Genomic DNA, 27022 nt, shown 5'->3' on the forward strand with positions numbered 1-27022 from the left:
GTTCTATGATGTTATATATATACAATTTAAGTGATTATCATATACATATCTCTGTAAACAATTTGTATACTTTTTATGGTAAAGTAATTTACATTCTATTCAAATCTACAGAATTTATACTAACATACATTATATTTGTCTTACTTTAATAGTTTTCTATCATAACGCTGGGAGAGCTGCTTCTAAATTGTCATATCGTTTGGTTCTTTCAAAGATGCCTGCCAATGTGCCGGCAATTCGTCGATCTTGGAATGAAGAAGCACTTTTTTCATATTTCTCTAGTTGAGATTTCGCTTTTATTAAATCTCCAATTTTTTCAGGCACAATTGTTTCCTACAATATAATCATGAAAAATAATAGTATCCGTTCAAATCACTTCTTCTGTTGAATTAAAATAGTTAATAGTTATTGTTAATAAATCGTTGTACCTGAAATTGTTTCATATAGTTAGAAATGTCATCCACGTGGTCACCAATCTCAAACCAAAGATTTTGTAAATCAGACTCATAGGTGCAAGCAGCAACATGACTAAGGGTAAGGCACAACTATAAATAAATCGTTATCAATTAGTATAGATCAAGAAATTATATAATTATATACATAATAGTGATTTTAATTACTTGTTGAACAAGAGTATCACGATGTGGATACTCAGTATAGCTAGGCACATGTTGAGAATTTTCAAATGCTACAATAATACTCTTCCACACAGTTACAATGTATCTTCCATAAAAGTCACAAGCACATAGTGCCCATGCTGCATTTGAGCGTACTTTAAAATTTGGACTATGGCATATTAAATTACATAATGGAGGAAATACTGAGTCCTACTTAAACAACAAAATTGTATTACATAATTATAATGAAAAATAATAAAACAAAATTTTCATTAAATTAATAACTTACACGCCACGAATATGGTAGTATATTATCTGGATCGTTCCTTAAAACCAATCCTAGAGCACGACAAGCATTCCAACGTACCTACAAATTTATTGAATTTTATTGTTACTATTATATCCTTCATCAGAATTTTCTGAAAATGTATGAAATGTATGCCAAACTAATATAATATATAAGTATATGTATACAATAATGTAAGTTTTACTTACTTTCATATCATGTCCTGTAGTGGCACAATTTATAAGGGCCACCAGTCCTGAGAATGTATCGTTCAATATATGTTTTTTGGGACACACATTCAAAATAGTTCCAAGAGCTCGAACAGCATTGCATTTCACTTTATCACTATCTTTCGATGCTTTAAGGCTAATTTGATACAATTTTGGTAATAAAATTTCCAAAGGAAGAGGTTCTGCTTCATCATTTCTACATAGAAAGTTATATAAATAAACATAAAGAACAACTATTGAGTGCATAGTTTCTAAGGTAATCAAAGTTTCTGATTTTCTTTTGAATAAATAATGAATATGATTAAGAATAACATACTATGTAATAGTGTAAGTTTAAGATTGATATATACAGTGATGGCCGTATACAGTAAATTCTTCCTAATTGACGCTCAGATTGTGCACAAAAATAGACAATTTAGGTAGAGAGGATACGACTATTCGAGCCACCACAGCTAAAACCATAGTATTATATATATAAATTTAACCTTTCTTTGGAGAAACAATCACATAAATTAGCTAGTGCCCAAATTCCTTTAATGCGAACACCAAGATTGCTATCATCGGCATTTAAACAAATTACGTCGGCTAAATCCATTAAAAATCCAGTTTCTTCTTTCAATGGAGGAAGCGTGACCAACATTCCCAATGCTCTTAATGCTGCAGCTCTTACAGCACTTTCTTCATCATGCACTGCACCAAACAGTACTGTGATAATTAAAATAGTTTTTTTCCTCTAAAATATTTTTTTGTTAAAAGGAGTAGTACATAGGTATCGTGTTTTACATAATTCTTGTTTACATATATCAGGTCATTCGGAAAGTTCCGCGGTTTCTCACATCTACACAGAGTCTCGAAATAAACGTGTTTTTACGAAAGAGAAATTTTTCAATTACTCACGGAATGGCAAAAAGTCACCGAATAAAATGGAAATTATATTGTTTAGTAAAGTTCTGCATTATTTAAATATTATATTCTTGAATCTGTTTCTGTGAGAATCACAGGACATTCCGGATGATGTAATAGCTACTTACTGGTTGTTGAGTAAACACAATAGGACTAATGCTGCCTAAACAAGCGCATGCTACCTCTCTTAATATTGTCTGTGAATGTTGAAGAATTGATGTTACAGGTTCAAATATAATATTCCAGAATAATAAGGCATTACTGTTCTCTGAGTCATTTAGAAGACAACCGGCCATAATTTCTAAAGTACGACAAGCATGTAATATCACTTGTATTTCATAATCCTGTATAAGTGTAGCTAAAGTTGCTGTAATTAATTCCATATAGGGAAACACAAGACTTCGAGTATTAAAAGCCATTCTACCAAGTAGTTTCAGAGATTGAAGACGAACGGGAAGGCTCATCATCTGTAAATAAATGAATATTATACAATTGTTAAAATAGCATATTTTTTACTCTGCATATATTTTTTGTAACTTTAAATACAGGTATACCTTATTAGAAATGTTCTTTAAACAAACGTGAATCAAAAAGCACACGTTTGTTCCTTTTAACAATTTATTTTCATATCCAGAAGATTCATTGATTTTCAGATCTTCAATATCTACTTCTTCTCCTTCTTCTTCTCCTTCTGTATTGTCACTGTGTGAAGCATTCAAATGTATTTGCTCTGCTTCTGTATCTAACTTTGATTGTTTTGCAAGTATATTAAATATTTCTGGTGTTAGTGGATCACAGGAAGCAACAGCTTCAAAAGTCGATAGAGCTGCTACACAAATTGTCGCGTCTAAAATAATGTATTGAACTGAATGATTATTCTGCCATACTAATATGTACATAATACAATAATGTAATAGTACCTTTATGAAATATGTATGGGCTACAATTTCTCATTAATTTTGTAGCAAGTCCTGTTTTCAAACGTGCGTAAGGTGTACCTTGAATTAGTGCAGTAGAACATTTTAAAGCACTGGTTAAAACAGCTATATTTTTATCACTGCTTAACACCAAGGATAATGTGAAATGCAATTCTTTTATCATTGAACCCACTGTACCAAAAAAAGTTATAAAAGATGTATGATAGGTATCTTCTGCATGAACCAAAAAGGGTTTAGCGTCAATGAGTAATTCAGTGAGAGTGTTCAGCATACTTTGCTTCACTTTTGATATAGGTTCTTTCAAAATACATCTAGTTAGTACCCTTGCATCACTTTGAGATCCAGTAGCAACAATTTGTGGCCAAAATCCAAATATTTCACGGCTTTGTGAATTTTCGACAAGTACTTGCAATAAATGTATAGCTTCTAATCTAACTTTAGAGATTGCATACATAGAATTAGCACTTTCAGTGTCCGAAATATCAGAATCACTAGAATGCATACTAATATTTTTACATTCTGTCGTAATATTATTTTTCAGTTCTTTGCTAGTTTTCTTGATAGATTGCTTTTTTCCCTTTGTTTTATGATTCTTAAGATTTTTACATTTAGGAATAACATGAATTTGTTCGGGTAGATTCATAGCTGCTGGACGTAAACATTGTGGCATTACAAGTTCATATTCCTCAATACCATAAAATAAAAGTGCTTGCACTATTCCCAAAATTTCACCCATGAAGTCTATTGAATGTGGTAGCTGCTTATTGACTATTATGATATGAATTATACGTAAACATAAAGTTAAGTCCTAAAAATTTATTATAAAATTTAATTTAATAGATGATAATCAATAATAATTATACATTTTTTGCTATATTGCAGATTCATTACTTACTTTTGCATAATATAATTTACTATCATTTTTTCTTATCAATTGTAAAGAAGATGAAAGAATATTTAACACAATATTCTTGGTGGCAAATATAAATTCTTGTCTAATGTATCTCTCATTACATTTACTTGTTAAAAATGCTTCTAAGCAACTAAGAAGTAAATCATTTTTTAATAATTTCTCCTTTTCCAATAATATTTGGAAATACTAGAAAAGTAAATTACTTTACTTGTGAGATAATTGTAATTTGTTAAATTATTATGATGTAAAATAATATATTGTCTAATAAAAAAAGATGATACTTACATGATTTATATCATTAAAATCTATATTAATTAAAAAACACTTCATAACATTATTGACATCTTTACATATATCAGGTGAACCTGTCTCCGATATTACTGAAATCCACTGCATAACACTTGCAATTGTCTGATACTGGAGTTTTACATTGTTTTGGATCACATTGACTAAAAGTTTGGATGTACTTGTTATTAAATCTATTTCCATAGGTGTCGCAATTATACATAATTGTTTAATTAACAACTGCAATCGCTAAAACATTGAAATGAATTAAAACAATCGTATGTCTATAACAATTTAAAGAATTGAATAGCGATTATAAAAAAATAGAGTGATAAGATATTAACTTACATCACTATTAGAACTAGTAACAAATCTATAATCGAGTTTATTAAGATCACAAAGATAATTGTTGATTAACTTTATTTCATTATGTTTCCCATTGAGCAATATATGCAACTTTTCTGTAATAAAATCGAAATTGGATGTGAAATTTAAATAATCGGTATGCGATGATGCCATAATGATGGTTTAACAATAATCCAGTACGTATGTAGTACAATAGGTACTGAAGTACATGTAAGAATTTGGTCAGAAAGTATTTTGGTATTTTGTTTACAGTAGTATATCAGTTAGACACTACAGCTAAAACCATAGACGAGATATAAGAATAGATTTAACATTATTGGGATTTTATGATCCAACTGCCTTAACATCTGTGAAAATGTACAAGAGTGTGAGTTTTTTAGACATTACATGTGCGCATTCGGAAATTTCACAGAATTTCTATTAACATATGTAATTTTAACGAAAGTAGAATATTAATTAAAGATTTGTAAGAAATAACTAACTTATATAATAAATATATGTATATATCAGAAAATATTTATGCTCATGCATCTATCAAAATATATTTTTATAGTGTTATATTTCATAAACATAAAGTATATATGTTCGTATCTTTTAAAATGTCCAGTTGTTTCCCGTGAAACAAACGATATCACCGAGTTGTGCGGCACGATGGTGGCGGTTCGCAGCGAGTACAACAAATACTCGGAAATTGTTGCGCGTAATTCAAATCATAGTATTTTATAGATTAATACAATTATCTTCTACGGATTCGTATACTGCTCTATATAGTCTAAAGTTTTCATTTAATTCTTTCATTTCTTATTTCCATTGCAATATGTATCCGGCAATTAGATAATGTGCGAGATAAATGTGAAATCTTCAACGAATCTGGATTCAGAGTATTTTGCAGAATGTGAAAATTAGAAATGATTAACAGGATAAGGATGTGTAACAATTTCATTATGTAAGATATTTTAAATTGTACAAAGCTTCATTACATAATATTCAGTAAATAAAATAAACATTATTGCTTGTATATATATAATATTTGTAAAACCACAAACTATACAAGGTTTTGTAAATAAAGCTATATTACAATAAAATTTTGTATTTCTATTCATACAAAGTTTGTATCGAGAATGTGGTCAAGGAATTTGAAGATTTTAAACTTAACGTAAATTCAAATCATGGAAACATTCGTACACGTGTTTTATTTTCATGTCATCAGCAACCACAAAAGTACAATCCTGAGAAAATAATATTTTAATCGAGTGTTGGGACGTAACAAAAGCATCTATTATACAATATTTATAAAAAAAATTCACAGGAAAAAGAAGTGTAAAACTCTAGTGTAATGTATAAAAAGTCTCGTTACTCTCTGGAAAATAAAAAGTTAGAAATGTTTCCTAAAAATATGGTAAGTGACACTTTCTCTAATTTTTCTACCTTAATTAAAATAATTAACAATGAAACACATACATACAGCACATCAAAACATATAATTCAGAATTAACTTTCATATATCTTATTCTTAATTAACATTTAGCTTCTGTAACCTGGAGCTAACAGCGCTGCTTATTTGTTCTTTGTCTGCATCGCTTATTTTTGCACTCAGTACCGAGGATTGACCTAATCTTGTGCATGCTTTCTTGTGCATGAACCAATGCAATCTTTGACATTCTCTGTCGCAATATTTTACTGTTTTACATTTGCTGCATTTTTTACTAGCCTTATCCTCACCGCATGTAACGCAAACTTGTGCGTTGTCAAAAAACGCTCTCTGTCCATTAATTGCTGCAGATACTACTGATACAGCGGATGGTGGATCAGGAGCGGCAAGAGTCGCTACCATTTGACGAAAAATGGTACTTTCTCTATATGGAAACTCTCTTACAGTATCTCGTAAGAAAGCTTCTTGATATTCTGGTGTACCATCACTTTTGCTACACTTTAAGAATTTCTTTATTAAACCCTCTATAGTATCTAACTTTTTTTCTTCTCCATCGTCACTTATTTTCTCAATTCTTTCTCCTTTCATTGCACCTTGCCTCTTTTGGAATTTGATTACTTCAGCCACAACACAACTTAGATAATGATATTTAAAAGCCATTACTTCATTAGTTTCTGCTCCTCTAGTCATTACCTTATGACGCATAGACTCTAATACCTTTTGTACCTAAAAAGGGGAAGATAAGCATAGCGTTGTAGAAAAATTTACATTCTAACAGTAAATTATATATTTTTCACCTTGGCAGCATTTTCTAACAGCCCCGGGCATGTTTGGAGATTCATAACTACTCTAACAGGATGTACATTGACCTCCATAATAAATTTATGAAAAGAATCTGCCAGGTGAGGCGGAAGCATTGATTCAGTCTGTAATCCTTGTGGTTTAATGTAGTAATCTATGTCAGCCTTTGGAATAAAATTATTAATAGTTGCTACACAATTGTGATTGCCCACAAAAGCAGCCATCTGAGCTGGAGTCCGTCCTACACTGTTCGTAGCTGTTAGTCTTGCTCCATAAGACATTAATAAATGACATAGTTCAGCATTTCCACTTAAAGCTGCAAAATGAAGTGCTGTATATTCATGCTCATGTTGGCAAGCATTTACATCTGCACCCTGAAATGTACAAATTATTTGATATAAACTACAATTTTCTATATTTTCTAAACATATAAGACTTTTACATTTTTATATTTTATATTTTGAATAATATTTAGGTCAAGGAACTGAAATGATATTAATCGGTACCCATACATTTTTCCAAGAACATGTTAATATATATTTTATGCTATAGCGTTACATATGAATATATATTTCAAAAGCATGTAAATTGTATATGTAATTTAAATTATTTTCCTGCTTTTGTTGATTTTAAAAAATAACAAAAATATATAAAATATACTAAAGCATAGTATACGGTAGGATATATATCTAAATGATTAATTACAAATTATTCTTTTTTGTATAGAAATTTTACAGTAAAATAGAATTAATTAGGAAATTAAATTGACACAGAGGATTAAATTGAACTTCAGAACAAATATCTACTTAGTTAATATATTGAAAGTGAAATTATTTGTTAACTTTGATTGCTTAGATGGAAAAGATAAGAAATATATTCACAATAAGCATATAAATATATATTAAATCTTCGTCAGAATTGCAAGCGAATAAAAGTAATAAGAAAAGACAAATTCTCAAAAAGCTTTTACTTATTTTCCTGTATTGTTGAAAAGTTAACCTACCTGATCGAGAAGCATCTGTACTATTTCCTTGTTTCCTTTGTAACAGGCATGTTGAAGTGGACTCACACCATTTTCATCCACGAAATCCATTTTCACTTTACTCGCAGCTAACAAAATTTTAAGTTCTGACACCGCATTGTTGTTGATTTTCTCAAAAATCTTTTCCTGCAAATTGGTTAGATCCTCCGTGACAGGCGCCATTTTGCCGACTATCGATTAACATAACGAGAAGTCGAATATTTATGGAATCATCGAGAACATTGGGAAAGGTAGCAGATAGCATCCTTATCGACTCTTGATGATTCAAATTGGTCATTATTTAATTATGTACACAGAATATATGTTTCTTTAAAAATGTGAATACACCTACATTATTTTTGAAAAAGATTGAATATAAAATCAGTTTTAGAGGAGTTTGAAAAATGAGTAGTAAAATGTAAATTCTTTTTAAATCTTCATTATGCATTGTATCTTATTTTGTTATCAATTCCTAATTATTAACATATAATTTATATATGAAAAAATATCGTCTATTACACACAAAATAATTTATTTTTTAACTATAATTGAAAATAAATTATTTGATGAATAAAGAAAAGTACTAAGAAAAATAATAAATTAAGAAAAATAATAGAAGCATATTTATAGTTTCACATAATGCGAGAACAACAATTTTGGATAATAAGAAAGTGTAATATATTAAAAGTAAGATAAATAATAAGAAAGTGTAATATATTAAAAGTAAATAAATTGTATATACCTTCACAAATGTACAATAATCGTTACATATACATATGTATAATGTCTGTTATATTAAAATGAGTAATACATTTCGGATTTAATATTTCACACAATCTCTTTATTAGAAAAACAAATATATATTTCATTTGGAAAATTAAATTTTACATCCATAATGTGAAATAATTATAAACAACAATTCAAATGTATAACTTAAGCTTATTAAAATGATTTGCAAGAGAGAATGTAGATGAAAAGAATGAATGGTTAAGATAGCTTATAATTATAATTAGGGTAATATAAACCGAGTCCTATTGCTGGCTGCGAAGCTGCATAAACATAATAATATTAACAATAATAATAATTATTATTAGCTTAAAATTATTAAATAAGGAATTTTGGAGTCATCAATTTTTGACGAACAAAACAGTAAAAGATCACGGTTCAAAATTTCACCGAACGTAAACCTGAGATAATGAAAAGTGTTATTGCCAACTAACTAAAGAATATTATCTGTCTATGATAGTTGTCCAGTTCTTGTGAATATTTATTTATTTTTCATGTTAACAAGGCCCGAGCTGCTACCTATGGCTGCGGTCGCAACTCAGATGCGATGTATAAAATATAACATACAATTATACAGGATGGTTCGTTTTAAATAGAACACCAGATTGCTTTTCTTTATTGGTGAGAATCTGAAAGATGTTCAGGACATAATTGGACTGTATTCAAAGTGCAAACAAAACAAAGAGAAAAATATTTTCACAAAATTTTATATACCGAGCAGTGGATCAAGAATTAATTATTATTGATTAATATTATTTGGAAGTAATTATCATTACTAATAAAAATCACATATAGTCTTAAAACGAAAATTCGCTTATTTGGTATAAAATAATAACGGAAAATCGAGAAGCTAAAAAATATAGTTTTTGATTGATTTTAGGTCATTAATAATTAAATAGTTCTTCGAAATCCTTAGAATGATCCTTGGAACATTCTTTCGGACTCTCGCAGTTAAATGGGACATTTACAGATTTAATTTCTGGTGACTTAAGCTTGTATAATATGTATTTATAAGTATATGCACGCGCGTCGGCTAACATATCGTTATACGTACATACGTACTGTTGTTTCTAACAACAATAGCTATAAACTATATCGTACATATATGTATATCTGCACATAGAATATTTTCTAACAAGTTCACGATAATACTTTTTCAAATACTTAATGTCTACTCAACCATTTTCCGTCGTCGATATTCAAAGTCAAGGAGAGACAGACAATTGCTTCGGATATGCTTTGCGAAATTATTCGGTTCATTTTTTATACAAGTAATAAAAGCATCCAATAGGATGCAAAACTCTTGTGGATAAATATAATTGTCAACAGAAATTTCATATCTTAGAAGAAAAATAAAATTTATAAAGAAACGAAACAAAAGGATACACCGTTAAATAATTATTTCGTTTTTTCTCATTTTGTGCTGTAGAAAATTGAAAATGTAATGTTTGATACTGTATTGTTTGCAGTTACAAATTCTGTTCAATTTAGTAGATTACATTTCCTCGGTATTGTCTGTCTAACGACTAGTCTATTCTAAATATTAAATCGACAATAATACTTCTTATTTTCCATTTTACATAGGCTTTGTTATTTCGGTAACATTTGAACGTTAATACATTTTAATGTAACGTTTTACACCTGATCGGTGATTACAATTCGCGTATAGTCTACACAGCATGTTCGTCTGTTTGAGCCAGGCGATGTAAAAGCGTTTCAGCAACTAAATCGAAACATTTGGTCGCGACAATACTGTCATTAATCTGAAACATCAACGTTTGACAGCATTCGTGCCAATCCTTCGCTTTTATTTAAAAAAAGAAAAAGATGAACAGAATATCTTCCATTTCTAAAAATGGAAGAAAATGGTTAACAATCGATCAGTTCAAACGTAATTACAATATTTACTTTTGAACTCGAATAATGTTTTGTTTTCTGGATCAATGATTCTGATGAAAAAAATAAAATAATACTATACAAAATATAATTGTAATCTCGAATATTTTGGACTTCGATGCACAGACATCCACAGCCTTGTAATAACTCATATAACAATATGTGGTTTAGTTTTAATACAACAATTTTGCAAGAAGAATCGACACTATCGCATTTGTCTATGATGGAAAGAAATAAACATCTTAGAGGTAAAACCGCAACGAAAGCTCATTTATTAAGTACCGGTAAGGATAGGAACTCCGTGAACAGAATGTGGCTTACAATTTGCTGGTTGCTTTTCTCAACTACATGAAAGATCTATTATATTTGAGTTTTTCTTACGTTTGTGTTATGGCATTTTTCAATGGTACGGTAGAGATTCGAGTTCTTACGTTTTCTATGTTTCAACAAGACGCTTGTAATTATTAAAATATTAACTTTTATGCAACTTAAAGCTGCTGCCCAAAGAGACTTTCCTCTAGCTAATGCAATTATACACATTCATTAAATCTAGAATGGTATCAATAATCTAATCGCTTATCGACTTTATCTAGAAAATTCTGTAATGCCTGTAGTATTTACAGGTTGGACCAACTGCACTGTGTTCTCGTGAACACTGCAGAGACATTTTAGAAATGAAGATATCCATTAATATAATATATCATCGGTTGATCTCATTGAAAGAAAATCATTATTTTTGTAGTGTATTTTTTTTTTCTCGTTCCTCTTATTGCGATAGCTGATCGAATGATATTCGAAGTCAGAGCTAGGATCTCATTTATTCGAATAAATCATTGGTGTTCTTTGACAAATGCAATTACGTTGTTCCATCGAACATCATCGTCGATATTAAGTGTACACACACGGGTAATCTACTATTTCCTTAACAATGACACACAAGACAAATTTAGTAGATTTTTCTACCCTTGTGCTGCGTAATATTACCGTGATTTAGTGGTCTCCGTCGAGAAGAAATGTTTTACTTGGACAAAATAGCAGATTACACCTTGATACACGTGATATAACATTCCAATTCAATTTCAATATTTCGATCAACGAATTTAAACGAGTTCGATTCACGGTTTCATTATTTTGTTGGTCATACTTTCATATTTCTAACAGTAGAGTATTATTGCTAATTATTAAATACGTCCTTCTGTTTGATGCGGGGATATAGAAAAACATGATCTCATTGAAAAAACATTTTAACACGGTGTCCGAAATAACAGACGACTGTCAAAAGGAAATCGACAAGTTGTACAAATAGCGTCTATCGTATCTATTTACAAGAAATATAATAACCGAAAATAGAAGTGTTACGCGAGCTTGAAATATTTCTATTTCAGCCAACCAATGCGTCCGGTAAAAACCATTTCCCATAATAATAAGTTAATTACAAGTTGAAACGCAACATAACAAGAGAATTTTAATTAATTAAAATTCTTTCGATTTTCTCTAGAAAGCAATATTTCTTTGGTTCGAGTTTTCGGGAACTCACGAAAGTGGAGAACATACCTCTAAACACGCGTCTACAATCTAATCAATTATACTGCAAAGGAAGCCGTTAGATGGGAAAATAGGTGTGCGACACCGTGGTTCGTTACAGGTTTTGCACTCGAAACTAATCCTTCTGTGGATCATATTCTCATATCCTTTTGCAAATCAAATCAACCAATTTTCAGATTCTTCTCGACCTTTTACAGATCAAATTGACTTCTACGTAAGAATTTATACGCTTATCTATAAAATAATACACATCTCATTACAAGCAATTGATATCTTCACCAATCTTAAATAAACTATTTATAAAATGTCATACAATTTTGAAAAATACGAATTTTATTACAACTAATTACAAATAGGTCGCATTTGAGTTGCAGAAAGCTGGGTACGATCCACGAAAGAATTAATATGATTTGTAAAAAGATGAATACACGATCCGGGAAAGGATTAATTTTTAGTGCGAAGCCTGTATCGCAATCACACATAATTACAAATTGGTTCGGTACACTGAGCGTGTCGTGGTAAATGGTAGAAAAGATAAACTGCGTTGTATCGTTGGACAGTGCTTATGCGTTAAGAAATGATCTCATTTGGGTGTACAAAGGTGCGAGTCTATTGCGCAGGGGTCCCATAAGCTCTGTGGCATACGGGATCCTTGTCGTGCAGAGAGAAAGTGAGACAGAGAGAGAGAGAGAGAGAGAGAGAGAGAGAGAGAGAGAGAGAGAGAGAGAGAGAGAGAGAGAGAGAGAGACAGACAGAGAGAGAGAGAGAGAGAGAGAGAGAGAGAGAGAGAAAGAGAGAGAGAGAGAGAGAGAGTAAAGAATCGTCGAAGGTATCGCATCGTAATGTCTGCGTTCCGAGTGGTGCGTTCGAGGTCCGTGTGGTTCAATGCAACGTAAAAATTAAACCTCAACGATGGAATATTAGCAAAGGTATACTTGGAACCGGGCACCGTGCAAAATCACAACCGCACTGTCCTAGACTGGCTCCGGAGGTGGATCTCCGTTGATACCTTCCCTGGATTGGATCATGACCTCCGTTTGTTCCTTGGTTAATTCTCGTTGCTCGTTGGTGAGATTCAGGTCTTGATCTGCCATGAAGCTGCGGCGAACGACGCCGTTCGCCACCGACGACAAATCCGCGTTCCTTTGCTGAGTGTCTCTCCAGGGGGTGGTGAGGATCTTCAATCTCTGTGACACGAAGATGTGAATCACCGATCCAGAAATAATCACTCATGTAATCACTGGTTCAATATTGACAACTACACTGTCGATTTTATGCAAAATAACAATGATCTGATTCAATTGGAAGAAAATAGAAAATAAAACGGGAAGTACGTTACATTCATGAGTCTTAAGTAAAACTTTAAATTGATCTAATGAGTACAATGTCTAAAGTGAATGTCACAAATGAAATCGTTTCAATAAATTCGCGAAACAACGCGTTTATAATTTCAATCTTTGTAAATATTTTATGAAATGCTGTAGTATTGCTGGAAAAAATTTAGAGTGATTTTATCTGCATCGGTTGAGAATTTTAATGCCTGCTCATTGTTCAGCCAAATATGTACCATGTTTCGAGAATTATTATATAAATATGAATAATATTAGATGCAAATGATGTTAATCGAATGGATATCAGATGAATCGGTATCAGATGCGAATGGCATTAGATGAATCCTAAAATGGAAATTATAATTCTTCAAACACGCTGTAACATTTTAAACGAAAACATTGAAATGTGATCTTGTATTTGTCAAATTAGAGAAATCTTTACTCCTCCAGGGACAATACTGTCCACGATATTTCGTACTTCGACGTGTACAATACTGTTCCATAGAACTACAACGCCCGTAAAAGGGATTACGTTAAGATTCCAATAATTACCTGAATAAAGCTGCCAGGCGTAACGATGATCTTGTAAATTGCGACACCGGGTATCATGGCAATCGAGGAAGTCGCAATTAGCCAGCCTAATACGTTTGCCCAGACTGGATACACGTAATCCTCGTATGTTAATGGTTCGTAGCCCATTAAACCATATACGATGATAAACTGTAAACACGATTCGAAAATATTCTGAGGGAAGCATTCTAATCAAAGCTGAAAGAAACAGTTTTGTTTTCTTCATTTTTTTTTTTACGTCGATTTCATTCGTATGAACTCCTGTCTTTTTATTAAACTATTACGTCATGCCAATTTGTCGAGGGTACCGAGTTAAAGATAACGTAGAGATGCAGTCATCGATGTGTTCATTGCAAATAGTTTTTTCTATTTTTCAAAATACGCGATGCAATTAACTATATAGAATAAATATCGTTATTCGGTTATAATATTTGTATAATAATATAATAATATAATTGACTACGATTCACACACGTCTAGAAGGAACATCTCAAAAAATATGGCGTTAAATTATAAATTATAAATTATAAAAATCATAAATGACCGTAAGTACATGTATTCGGTTCTTTATCAAAATGATCCGCCGTTCGAGTCATAAGCATCAATGTGGAATAACGGCGTATATTTATCGGTGGCATTGCATAATTAAAAGTCCTTACTGTGGAAGCATTAAATCTGATTCGTCCTGTTAATGTTGCATTAGCGTCGGATTAATATCGTATTGATTACCATAAGAAATATCGGTGCGACGAACTTCCAGCAGACTCTCCAGTAAATGCCAGGCGAAAAACCGATCATATCTTTAATATCGGCGCAGAATCGATCGGTTCCGTAGATCCAGCTAATGGCTATTGCCTCTGCCAAAACTGCGAACAGCATCGAATAGCCGGCAGCGTAACGATCCAACAAGTGGAAAAAGTAAAAGCCGCCCTATTTGAAAACGAACAGTAGTGTTACCATACTTACAGACATCATTTTTTAGAACGAAAAGAAATATAATACAAAAAATAATATAATATAATATTATACAGGGTCTCTCTCTCTCTCTCTCTCTCTCTCTCTCTCTCTCTCTCTTTAGGTCACCTAACGCTTGCACCTCAATTATATAAAATATAAAATATAAAAATATTCATCCCTGTGTTAATTTCTTTTTTTAGAGATACCAATAATATAAATTGTCTGTTGTATTTGTTGCAAGAATTGGAAGTCGCTCGGATTTCATTCTTTCTTTAAAAACTTTAACAAGTTGAAAATGGTGTATCTCGGTATCCTTTAGGTATTTAAATTGTGCCGTCGTTTTAAATATCAACTACTTATTTTTGTCACGAATGCATAAAAAAATCCGTAGTTTACAAATCAGTTTTCATCACCTCTTTAAATCGAATACATAATTCTGTATTTGTTCCGTCGATTGTTTACTGACCTGCGAACAGGAAGCTAATCCAACGACGAAGTACAGCGTGAAGAGAAGGGCGACGAAAATTTCACGATTGTTCCCGATCAATGGGAACTCGTCGCTGAGAGCAGTGATTATCGCTTCAGAACCACCAAACTATAAAAACAATTACACATATTTCTGCTTATCGGGTGCTGGCGATAATGACTGGCGAGTAATAAATATTTTATACACAATCTACTAGACATGAATATTATTCATTTCGTATTTTTTCAAAATTGCAACAAAAATGACGGATTCAACATTTTTCAACTTACGTCTCAGCGAGATTGTAAACGTACGTTTACAGAGATAAAAAGATTCAGTCTCTTTGAGCATATATTGTGCGACAAATCGCTAAAAATCGGAATAATTGTATTTTTGTTATTTTTTAACGCGACTCGAGAATGCTAAAAATATGCTAGATTGTACTAAAAAAGATATTCTAAGAAAAATATATAAAATTAAAAATTGAAAGCTCGCGCGTCTTTGATCAATGAATGCGTTTTCAGAGAATCGCGTCTGTTCAAAAACTTGTGAATCCTGTACCGAGCTGTCCAGTCCCAAAGTTAGAAGCATCATGAAGAAGATCAGTGCCCAGAACATGGATCCGGGCATGGTCGCGATAGCAGCAGGATAGACAATGAACACTAGACCAGGTCCTTCCGTCGCTACATCCTGAATGGATTTTCCACTTGCCCGTGCCATGTATCCGAGCACAGAGAAGATCACGAATCCGGCAACGAAAGACGTTGCGCTGTTAATTAGGCTGGTTAATAGAGCGTCTCTGAAAGATCGAACAACGACAAAAAAGCTTATATAAATGTCATAAATGATCCTAAATGCAAATGTTCCTACGAAATTTAAGACATTAATCGTACATCACAAAATAATCAAGAAACTATAGATTATAAGATTACAATTGTCCTTGAGTAGAGAAATGTTAATCGTTAACCTAACATTACAGCCTGTTTACATGTTTTCTCCTTTCCTCGAAAAATGTAATTTTCGCATTGAAATATAAAAATAAGTATACAAATATACAAATATATACACAAATATACGAATAAATATGCAAATACATGTACAAATAAATATACAAATAAATATATAAATAAATATACAAATCTCTCCTGAGATTGTCCGAATAATTGAAAAAAGACTTATCAATCTTACAGAGTTTCCTTATTCTTTTCGAGACAAATAAAATATAAAAATATTTGTACACATAATTTCACAACTGTGATTTTAAAGGCGGAAGCAGATTCTTATACGAGTTCTCTTTACTCTTATTTGAACCGTGTCCAGGGTCACTTTATCGTAATTAGCCATGCGTGGGACGTTTTTGATGTTCCGGTTGTTTCTTACTTGTAAACGTTGTTGTGGTATTTATTGTAACTCGCATAAGCCAGCAGCACGCCAAATCCCGGGCCAAGCGAGAAGAACACCTGTGTCGCGGCATCCACCCATACCTAGAAACAATTCAAGGGGTTTTGTCGAAAGCCGCAGGATATCTTGACCGGTTTATTAATTAAAATAGGAACCGCGATTTTTTCGCGAATAGTATCGTAACAGCTTCCTAAAAATACTTTTAGCTATCCTTGTGTGTAACTGAAGTAATCGACCAGCTGTAATACAAAAGAGACATACGAAATCTGTCAATCGAAAAGTCAATTGAATTTAATCAATCGCATTATCAATATTGCGAGTCATTTTGTACAGAATGTCTCAATTGAGTTCAACACCTCAAGTATATCAATTAATTTTCGTAAGAGGACAGTACCATTTGTTTAGAAAAATCGGCTGTTATATTTAATAAATACAGACAATTTTGTAGTTCAAAAAGCATCAAAATAGGAGCATCGAATATGAAACACGGGGACATGGTACGAAAACAGTGTTCCACTATAGGTACACGCTCGTTATTAATTACTTTATTCGTATTCATTTTTACTCGCACTAAATGAAAATTTCAAGGATCGTTACGTTGTCTAGAAACATCGATCTGCCGAACAGTAGCACAAATGTTCAACAATAACGCCATCAAGTTGTAATAAAATCGATGACAATCTTCAAAGCCTGTGAAAAGCATTCCATAATTCGAGGAAAATTCGTTCGAAAATGTGTCCGAACGCGAGTCGCTTCACGTTGTGCTATAACAGCATCAGCCGCTATATACTTCGAAAAATTACATTTTAGCCAAGATTTCGGATCAAGGCAACACTGTGCAATCGCGGCTTAAGATGATGGAAGCCGACGCGTGACCGTTCGAGAAGAAAAAACAGCGGACCGCTTTATTCGCGAGAGGAGACGCGCGGAAATGATTCACCGTAAACCCCCTGATCTCTGGAATCAACAAATTTCCCGGGTCGCTGTATAAAATCCATTTTAGCGTTCCGGAGCCGCGACTACAGCAGCCGCCGCCGCCGCCGTCGCCGTCATCGCCGGGGAGAAATGCATTCCGCTTACGAGCGGAGAGGGTCGAACGTGCGACTCCAGGCCTCTGACTGACCGAACTCTAATGGTCATTATGACAGGTACACAGAGTTTCCATTTTCAGCGTCGTCGGATAAACCTGGCACGTTCCACTCCCACCCAATAATTCTCGCGACGCGGCCCGATTTTTCCGACCCTCTTATATGCCGCTGCATTAACTTCCTAGCCCCCGGTCGCCGTTTTTTATTCTCTCCCGTGCCGTGGCCGCTGTAAGTGGCCACTTCATATTCCCGCGATCATCCGCTAGGAAACGATTCCAACGAATTGTACGGCGAGCCGCCATTCTGCGCTTTTTCTTAGGTTCAGATTCGTATTAGGAACGTTCCCGTCCAGGCTGCCACCGGTCATTGAATTCGTACGTCGAATGTCGACCTTGCGGAAACTCTTACGTTGTAACATCGCGACGGAAACGGTGAAATGTCGGCTACTTTTTCGCCACCTACAACGAATTCACGAAGAATACGTAATTTTTACATTAGAACTGCCAAACCAGTTTCTGCCGAGTCAGAATATGACTCATTTTTTCCTTTCTGTTACTGAAATTATAGAAACATCTCAACGAGAAATCTGCTAATAAACTTTTTTACTACAGCATATATATTACGAGGTTTGAATAAATCAAATGTAAACATTGTTATAAAAAGATTATATATAATATCTATATATTATATATAATATCTATATATTATATCTATATTATATCTATATTATAGATTATATATTATATAAGTATATTAGTCGCGATAGAAGAGTAGTTTTAGTGTTAAAAATATACAAAATGTTGAGCGATACTAATACAGAATTATTTTGTCCGTGTATCTTATATAGACAAACAGAATCTTTAATTTTATCGTACATAATCTGCAGGATTTATATCGATCACGCGAATTTGATGTAGCTCGAAAGATTGTTTTAAACAAATATTTTCAAAAATATAATCTTGTCGAACTGATCCGATCGACTGTTTTCCACTAGTCGAAGAAGATATGTTCGTTTTTAATTTTGAACCGGTACACAGTTTGCACTCTTTGCCTTATAATTTCTAATACAGATTTGAGATCTAATTACCTCCGCCTTCGTGATGGCGGAAAAGTTCGGGTTGAGGTAGTAGCGTATCCCTTCGGAACTTCCTGGTAGCGTGACGCCCCGTATAAGTAGAATCAGTAGAACAGCGTACGGAAACAGAGCCGTAAACCAAACTACCTGTGACAAAAAGTTCCTTTCAACTTCGGCCCTACAAATAGGTGCTAACTCTTACTTGAGTTTTGAATTTGCATTTAAATACGCATAGCATGACAATTGGTGCGTCGTTTTTGTTTTTTTTCTTTTTGAAGTGACACACTTTTGCAAATATTCTATTTTAAATTTAAATTAAAATGAGAAAGTTAAAATTTCATAAGCTGCGCACAAAAATTAGGTGTTCAACCATCACCATACAATATCATGTTCACGTACATAAATTCTGTAAACTTATGTTAAATAAAATGTTATATAAAATTATGTTAATACCCGATTCAGGGGTGATTCCTGAGGTCATTTGAAGTGACTTCTTTCTTAGCGAAAATGCGATCCGCGGCTTTGTTTACGAGTTATTAACGAAAACCAGTGACCAATGAGAGGCGAGCTTGGCTGGCGCGAGGCGGCCCAGCCAACGAGCAATCGAAGCCCAGCTTCGTTCATTGGCCCGGCATCTCGCGTCAGCTGATCTCGTCTCTCATTGGTCGCTGTTTTTCGTTAATAACTCGCAAACAAAGCCGCGGATTGCATTTTCGCTAAGGAAAAAGTTACTTCGAATGACCTCAGGAATCACCTCTTTCCGGACATTAACATAATTATGGGACACCCTGTATGAATAACCGCAGTGAGATAAATCAAAGTTAAGCTATGGTTAATTGAATTTTTCACATTGATTTCTATGCCTTTTTTTTATAAATATGCATCTAATTGTGAAAGTTAAAAATTTACTTGAAAATAAGATGCGTTGAGTTACTACGAGATCGTGACTGGGAGACAATGCGCACCTTTCGGCGCTCGTCAGGAACGTTAATCTCACCTTTCCAGAGGTGGAGATACCCTTCCACAGGGAGAAGTAACAGATGATGTAGACCACCAGCAGGCACAACGCAATGTCCCACTTAATTGCACCAAGGTCGTGCAATCCTTCACTTTTGTAAAGCTCTAAGATGGCTCGGCTTTAAACAGAATTGATGAATCAGCGTTTCACACATATCCTTAGCGCTTTATTGAACACAGTAATTGTCCCCATTTTTATCGGGCACTATAAAACAGGGAATCAGCCTTGCTATTTCAAAAGCTGCAGAATTTTTATCGCGGCAAAATATCTCGTCTGAGAAATGCGAACATTTGAAATAGTAATTAATCTCTGTATTAAATGAGATACTGGTTGACGACATTTTAATCGATTTCACGAATATAAATAATAAGTATTTAAAATATATATTTGACAGTACGAATCTGAAGCAGTCGATTGAAATAAATATTTTCTTTATTGTGCGTGAAACGAAACGCCTGCATATTATTTCATTTAAGACATTGTACATTGTTAAAAGCAAACAGATGTTAAACGTTCCAATTGTTATACGTTCATTAATTAAGGGAAATACAAGAAAAAGATTTTGTTCCAAACGATACGTGTTTGTACTCTTTCTGTGTAGGCTTATTATCGCTCATAAATGTTCGTCGTAAGAAATCGAGTTTCAAACAATTAATAGAAATTTAGAAATGCTATTCCAAACAATAATTTTCTTTGCCACAACGTAAATAACTATTTACCATACATGTAGTCATTCGCTATGACGTTAAATAAATCTTGAAACGCTATTTCGTACAAACGAGAGTATTCCGTCAACTATTACCAAATACATTTTTTTTAAACATTTTTCCCCGGATCTGCTGGTACACTCACTTGAAGTATTCTTGCGCAGCGCTCGTCTGCGACGTGCTGTTGTAGCGTTGATGGGCAGTTCTGTCCAAGTATTCCTCGACCAAGGACGAGTTGTCGGTGCTCCGTGGCTCCAACGATTCGACGGGAGACGTGTCGTCGAACGTGTAAGAGACGTTCGCGTCGAATTCGCGACAGTGCGGCGTGTTCCAGGGGTTGTCGCATGTGGTCCAAGGCAGAAGGCTGGAGAACGAAGCGAAGAAGTACCGCAAAGCCCACGCGATGATCACGTTGTAGTAAAAGTCCACGTAGAATGCGATTAGTGCCACCGCGTATCCGATTCCTGGTCAACAAAAACCTCGCTGCTGAATCTATATACAGTAATTTCTCTCAGAAGTGCTCGGAGGTCGGAATCGAAGGAGATCTAGAATAAAAACGATGACTTAACCTTTTTCATTTCTAATTTTTTGCCACGATTCGAAGAAGGCAGTTCGGAGGCCACGTGACACGATTGGAAGGCAATTCGGAGGCAACATGACACGATTCGAAGGCGATTCGAATTGAAGCTCCGCGTCGACCCTTGACATCGACGTAGCAATAAGTTATTACATAGGCGTAGGACCAGCACAGGGAAATTCACAGCAACCCGAAATTTGGCATTTCCGGGAGAAATTACCATACTGTGTAATACCTGAACTTGTACACGTTTTTTGGGCCATAGTTTGCTAAGCGGTGGAGGATCAGGATCTAGAAGATCAGAAATTGTTTCGCTCTGACTGCTTTACTGCTGAGACACACATACACACACACACACACACACACACACACAGGATTCACTGTTGATCGGATGCACATTAAAATGGCAGGGATCCAGGCGCTTCTTGGTTAACGAGGCGGAAGGAGATGCAGGAATCCAGGTGTTACTGTACATGAGACAACGTTTGCGGGGCTCGAGAGCCAATCACCGTAAGTCCAGTTTTATTGCAAAAATTGGATAAAGCAATGTTTGATATCCGCGTCAATAAATATATTCTTCTACTCCTTTCTGGGATTTTTTACAATCGTTACAAAAATCAATTTATTTCTGCTTTTTCAAACTGGAGAACTTTCATTAAATATTATATTATAGTTATTTTGTTGCGTGTTTCTTTGCCACGAATCTTCTTATGAATTCTTGTTTTTGTAGGCTGATATAAAGAATACATGTTGTTATGATCTGCTTTTGGAAGTAAATTGTCAGTAAATTGTCCCTAACCGACGCTCAGCTTGGAAACAAAAATGGACAATGTGGGAATTACTCGAGCCTTGCGGCTCGTTTTTATAGTTGTTTTTATAGTTGTCTCCTCTTTCCAAATTGTCAATTTCTGTGTGTGATGATGATGAGCGTCAATTAGTGAGAATTTACTTCTGTTCACTTCTTTCGAGAAACATTTAATATTCATGCAATTCTTACTAAACTAATAAATTGTTTGGAAGTAGATCTAGTCCACAAACTGTTTCATGTCTTTATTATATACTTTATATTCTGTATATACTTGTACACTTTATATACTTGCATACTTTACGTACTTCTATATTTTATATACTCGTATACTTTATATACTTGTATGCTGTATACTTGTATACTTTATACTTATATAATAATATAAGTATATATATTATATATATTATATATATATATATATATATATATATATATATATATATATATATAATAATATAAATTATAAAGTATAAAGTATACAAGTATATAGTATATTTGTATACTTTATACTTTATAATTTATATAATTATATACTTTTGTTCTCCAACGTTTCCTTGACAGGATTTGTTAAAATGCTAGACACTTCTGAGTTTCGGTAAAAAGAATGCAGGATGCGTTCTCGACGATCGCGAAACGTTTCAGTATCGGTTCACCGGAAAACGGTTAAACTCTAGTAGCCAATCTCGAATCTCAAACATCCCCCGGTTCACCGTAAAGGAATAAATAGTTACGCGATGCATAAAATGAAGGATTCCCGTTCTCTGCATGGTACGTTCATCTCGAAAGGATTAAAAATCTCTAGGGGTCCTGTCTTATATCCAATCCTCGAGCCAGAGAATATTCCATTATCCCGTGGGGAGGGTCGCCGGGAACGACGAATCAATTACGTAGTTCATCGATGCGGATCAAAAGGAGAAAGCACGTGGGAGACAAGAGTCGAGAGGAATCCTGTGCTTACATCGATCATCGGGACGCGAACGTCCTGGCTGGGAAATCGACGGAAATGGAGGCTCTTCTCGAATGGGTGGTCGTCCAACCCTAGGATCTCCCCGGATTTATACGCGTTACATAAAGCACCGTGCACGGTCCACCATATCGCGCAATAAAAGAAAGTATACCGGATGTGCCTAATGTCCCGCCGTTCTTCGTTCCGGGAGGTGTCGGCGGCCGAGTGCCGAGAAACGGTTTTCAGAAAAATTCACCGGGAAAAGAAAAGTAATCGCGCTCTTACGCCAATTGCCGAGAATCATTCCAAGGATTTCATGGACCCATCCGATCGCGCGAAAAGCTCTCGCCGCTTTTTCGTACACTTGGCTCGGCGGAAAGTTCCGCGTGCTTTTACCTCATTATGTCGGTCGCTGTGTACTATCACCGAAAGCCACACTTACGAAGATGTTTCATAAGATTATAGTAAAATTAATCGAGATCTATTCTTAGTCGCTATAGTACGCTTAATCGCTTTATTGTGTACAGAACTCTAATAAAAGTTTAAAACTTCATTGTGTGCGACACTTGGGTATAACATTAAAACTTATATAAGCTTATAAGCTTGCGTTATTCATCGTTATCGATATTATACTTTCTTTCTCTTCGAGAGAATAATAACTGAATCAGTAAAAAAGGTATTAGAAAAGTTATTTATTTTTCTACTTTATAACTTTGAGCGGAGCTGATTTAATACTTCGTGCAAAAAAGGACGACCCCGTATTTTTAATTTGAAATTACCAGATCCAGAATCAATGGTTTTTTATTAACGTAAACATGTTGAAAAATTGTATATGGAAATTTTGTATATGGAAACCATTTTTACAAAAACGTATATGTAATTCAATCAAATTTATCACCAATATCATCGAACAATAAAATTCTTTTCGCCTACTTTATTATATTAAACAATGAGACCACTAACGAATAGAGAATTTTCAGACACAATTGCACAATCAAGCTGGTACGAAGTTATAAAGTCAAAGCTTGCAAAAACAGCATTAAAGTAATTCTAACTTAGCAAAGAATGCAGATAATTTTTGTTGTAACTTTGGATACAGTGAAGCAGAATTTTAGAAAATGTAAATCGATTGTTTCACTTACCCTTTAAAAGTGGCACTATACGACCCCAGCAGGTGATCGCTCCTTTTCTGTTGAACTGGCCAAGGGCAAGCTCCATATAAAATAGAGGAATCCCACCCACTACCAGCATAATGCAATAGGGGACCAAGAAGGCTCCTGTAAACCCAAGTTCATTTATATTTTAATTGGTGTCCTGGTAACATAATTTCCAAATAATCAAATTTCAGACAGCGAAATTCGAGAGAAATTGTTGCAAGCTAAAAAATTGAAACACCAATGCCAGTAATTAAGAATAAATACAATATTGTGGTGTCTGAGGAAATATAAAATTAAAGATTGGAAAATCGTGCGATCCTAATCGACGAATGTGTTTTCAGGGGAACGCTTCTATTCAAAAACTTGTGTTTGTGCAAAGCTGGAAGCACCGTGAAGAATATTGGAGCCCGGAATGTGCTCGAGTCGAACGCGATCGGTTGATCGGCAAGTAGCGCGAAAATGCGAGTATCCTTATCGTCTTTGACGATACCTGCCGCTTGTCAAGAGAATGGCGACGAGCACCAGGGGAAAAAAGAGCGATGAGCGAGCCACTCGCATCAGCGTGTTAGCTGCATAACTGAATTCCAGGATATTCAGAGCAGCGGCCGTAGCGAGATGCTTTTAGGTGCGTAATTCGATAGTGAACTTTCGAAAATATGGCAAGGCGGAGCGAAAATGGCGATTCAGTTGACACCGATCTGTGAAACGATCCGTAGGATCGTGAACACCGGCCATTTTTAAATGACTATTTTTCCAGACAACGGAACCAGCGTATCGGGGTCGCGCGGAAGCGTCATACGAAATAGATCAATGTCCGAAAAATACAATCGAAAATTTGTAACTCTGTTAAACGCTTCCTGCGATTCCAACGAAATTCCGGAAATTTTGTTGCGTCTTCGAACGATTCGAAAAGTTCGATAATTTTCTTTTAAACGATAATTTCGGAAGCAGTTTTAAGAGTATAATATCCGTTCGAGTAATTCTGTTGTAGTCCGGAACAAGTAATTTTTAAGAAATTCTGAACCGTTGATCTTCGATTTTGAAATGATTATTTAGAAAACCGCCGGTACGTAGACTGTTAACTATATAATAATGACAAGCGCCTCGCAGATATTTTGCCTTCGACGAGCTGTGAAAAAGTCTCCGGCGAACATCGATTTCGTTCTGATAGGGATGACGGAGAGTTGATTGGCGAATGATTGACAGCACAATGTTATGTAAGCTAATTTAGCGCGTCCACATAACCTATATACGATTCACCGTTTTAGAAATAAAGTAAATAATTTATCTTAATTCATTTTAAAGTTAAATAATTAATTAACGATATCGTTTGCTTTTCGGGGGAACACTATTGTTCTTCCGGAAATGAATGCTTAGATAGAGAGAAAAGTAATTATTATTAATAATACAGTAATTATTTGTATTAATAATACAGAAAAGTAATTTTAGAAATGCGTAAACTTTCGTTATAAAATTGAAAAACATTCGAAAGTTCCTGCAATGCTTATGTATTTTTTAATCGAATAATTCTATATAATTTATAGATAATTATACAGCGTTCTTTTTACAATTTATTGTGTTTTCTTATCGAACGCTGTCTAAATAATTTATATGCAATTGTATAATTATGTTTTTATAATCTATTGCATATTCTAATTGAATAACGCGCAGAACGAACAAATCGAAAAAAAAGTCGAGATTGATCGACCGAACCGAGAGTCCCGATCAAATGTGAACTGCACATTCGTTTCTGGCGTTCTGTCTTTTTGCTTGTCGTGTACATCTCCTTCGTAACCACGGAGACGTAATCGCATTAAGAGAGAATATTCTCTTCTTCTTATAGCTGATGGTTTACTCGATGATCTTTTTCTCGCAATAATGAACGAAAGTGTGCCTCTATGTTTCCCAATTTGTTCGATTTACTCGAGCGGAACAAATTGTTCGACTCGGGATAGTGAGAAAATGAGAAACGACTTTTGTCAACTAAAACTCTAGCAACATAATGATAATTAGCATTAGTCTGCAGATTTTATGCGTTTGTCTTGTTATACTGTTTTTTCAATTTATTAAGATCATTCAAAAGAGAAGCACATCTTTGTTTAACGCTCGATCTGCGCGATTGATGCAGGCACAATTCTTATTTCGCGTAAAAATCTTCGATCTAATTGTTATCGTCGCTGTCGTGTAATTTTTTGAGCATTTAGGATAGCTTAGAAATGGAATACGAACATTCGATTTCAGATATTTGAAAATTACGCTTCGATTACAAAAATTTGTATTCCACGTTTCGAATTTACCATTTACACGGAATTGCTCGTTCCGTAATTGCGATTGTTCCGTAGATATAAATAAACTTTCGCCAGAATGATTCCATTGACCGAAACAGAACTCTGAATTCGCCGCGGAACATTAAATTTGCCAGTTAAGGTCCCATTATATATCATTTTCTCTAATCACGTAAGCTTCAATTGACGCGTAAAATTGTGGGCTTGTGTAATCAGCCCAATGGAACCTACAAACGAACATCGCGCGATACGTGTTTTCCTGCGAGCGATATGTTTGTAAAATTAACTTAGAACAACGGTGTAATCGCGAGCCAGTGTTTTTGGACGGTGAAAATATTTCGATAATAAATCTTGGATCAATCGGTAAACATTTAGACGAACCGTGTAAATATTGATGCACAAATTTTGGAATATTTGAACACAGAGCTGTGTAACACTAATTAATTGTATCAAAGAAATAAAAGAAAAATAACTAATATTCAAGAATATTCGGAATGCAAAATTCTTAATTAAATAGGATAAATGTCAGTCCGATCATTTTCGTGAATCAGAATTAGATCATTCTCTATAGAAGAGAATATAAGTGGTAGTAGACTGCGTATAGTCAGACACATTAT

At 34.1% G+C, this 27022-nt stretch overlaps 3 protein-coding genes across 5 annotated transcripts in view; all 3 read right to left on the reverse strand.

Annotated features, from left to right (window-relative positions):
- Position 1: 1 nt before the first annotated feature.
- On the reverse strand, positions 2-5433 carry LOC117228998 (HEAT repeat-containing protein 6). Of its 2 annotated transcripts, XM_033485108.2 has the most exons (12): positions 4521-5429; positions 4173-4421; positions 3870-4073; positions 2957-3782; positions 2591-2883; positions 2165-2503; positions 1619-1866; positions 1113-1329; positions 907-984; positions 621-827; positions 429-545; positions 2-333 (listed from the first exon to the last, which is right to left on the reverse strand). In XM_033485108.2, the coding sequence occupies exons 1-12, from the start codon at positions 4689-4691 to the stop codon at positions 160-162; spliced, it is 3123 nt and encodes a 1040-aa protein (XP_033340999.2). In that variant the 5' UTR covers positions 4692-5429; the 3' UTR covers positions 2-159. The 2 variants fall into 2 exon arrangements, with proteins under 2 accessions (XP_033340999.2, XP_076381767.1); XM_076525652.1 differs by lacking the exons at positions 2-333; positions 429-545 and having other exon boundaries at positions 593-827; positions 907-1036; positions 4521-5433.
- Positions 5434-5705: 272 nt separating this feature from the next.
- Positions 5706-7986, reverse strand: LOC117228996 (ankyrin repeat and MYND domain-containing protein 2). The gene is made up of 3 exons (XM_033485107.2): positions 7775-7986; positions 6768-7145; positions 5706-6696 (listed from the first exon to the last, which is right to left on the reverse strand). The coding sequence occupies exons 1-3, from the start codon at positions 7973-7975 to the stop codon at positions 6052-6054; spliced, it is 1224 nt and encodes a 407-aa protein (XP_033340998.1). The 5' UTR covers positions 7976-7986; the 3' UTR covers positions 5706-6051.
- Positions 7987-8611: 625 nt separating this feature from the next.
- DAT (Sodium-dependent dopamine transporter) overlaps positions 8612-27022 on the reverse strand; it is a 33870-nt gene continuing 15459 nt past the window's right edge. For both annotated transcript variants that reach the window (XM_033484834.2, XM_033484836.2), the window contains 10 exons: positions 24106-24240; positions 20778-21096; positions 19905-20043; positions 18920-19054; positions 16724-16827; positions 15905-16142; positions 15344-15472; positions 14650-14850; positions 13903-14070; positions 8612-13206 (listed from right to left, as the gene is read on the reverse strand). In XM_033484834.2, the coding sequence (XP_033340725.1) occupies positions 12994-13206; positions 13903-14070; positions 14650-14850; positions 15344-15472; positions 15905-16142; positions 16724-16827; positions 18920-19054; positions 19905-20043; positions 20778-21096; positions 24106-24240 (1781 nt within the window). In that variant the 3' untranslated portion in view covers positions 8612-12993. The remainder of the gene's footprint in view (positions 13207-13902; positions 14071-14649; positions 14851-15343; positions 15473-15904; positions 16143-16723; positions 16828-18919; positions 19055-19904; positions 20044-20777; positions 21097-24105; positions 24241-27022) is intronic.

Source organism: Megalopta genalis, chromosome 12, assembly GCF_051020955.1.
Source record: "Megalopta genalis isolate 19385.01 chromosome 12, iyMegGena1_principal, whole genome shotgun sequence".
Lineage (NCBI taxonomy): Eukaryota > Metazoa > Arthropoda > Insecta > Hymenoptera > Halictidae > Megalopta > Megalopta genalis.

Bases quoted from the DNA above. Each gene is read 5' to 3' on its own strand.
- LOC117228998 (XM_033485108.2), bottom strand. From the start codon at position 4,691: ATGGCATCATCGCATACCGATTATTTAAATTTCACATCCAATTTCGAT. The intron at 3,783-3,869 runs GTAAGTAATGAA...ATAAATTTTTAG, and splicing joins GTAAATTATATTATGCAAAA to GACTTAACTTTATGTTTACG. The intron at 334-428 runs GTACAACGATTT...ATTATATTGTAG, and splicing joins ACTATATGAAACAATTTCAG to GAAACAATTGTGCCTGAAAA.
- LOC117228996 (XM_033485107.2), bottom strand. From the start codon at position 7,975: ATGGCGCCTGTCACGGAGGATCTAACCAATTTGCAGGAAAAGATTTTT. The intron at 7,146-7,774 runs GTAGGTTAACTT...TGTACATTTCAG, and splicing joins TACAGATGCTTCTCGATCAG to GGTGCAGATGTAAATGCTTG. The intron at 6,697-6,767 runs GTGAAAAATATA...TCCCCTTTTTAG, and splicing joins TGTTAGAAAATGCTGCCAAG to GTACAAAAGGTATTAGAGTC.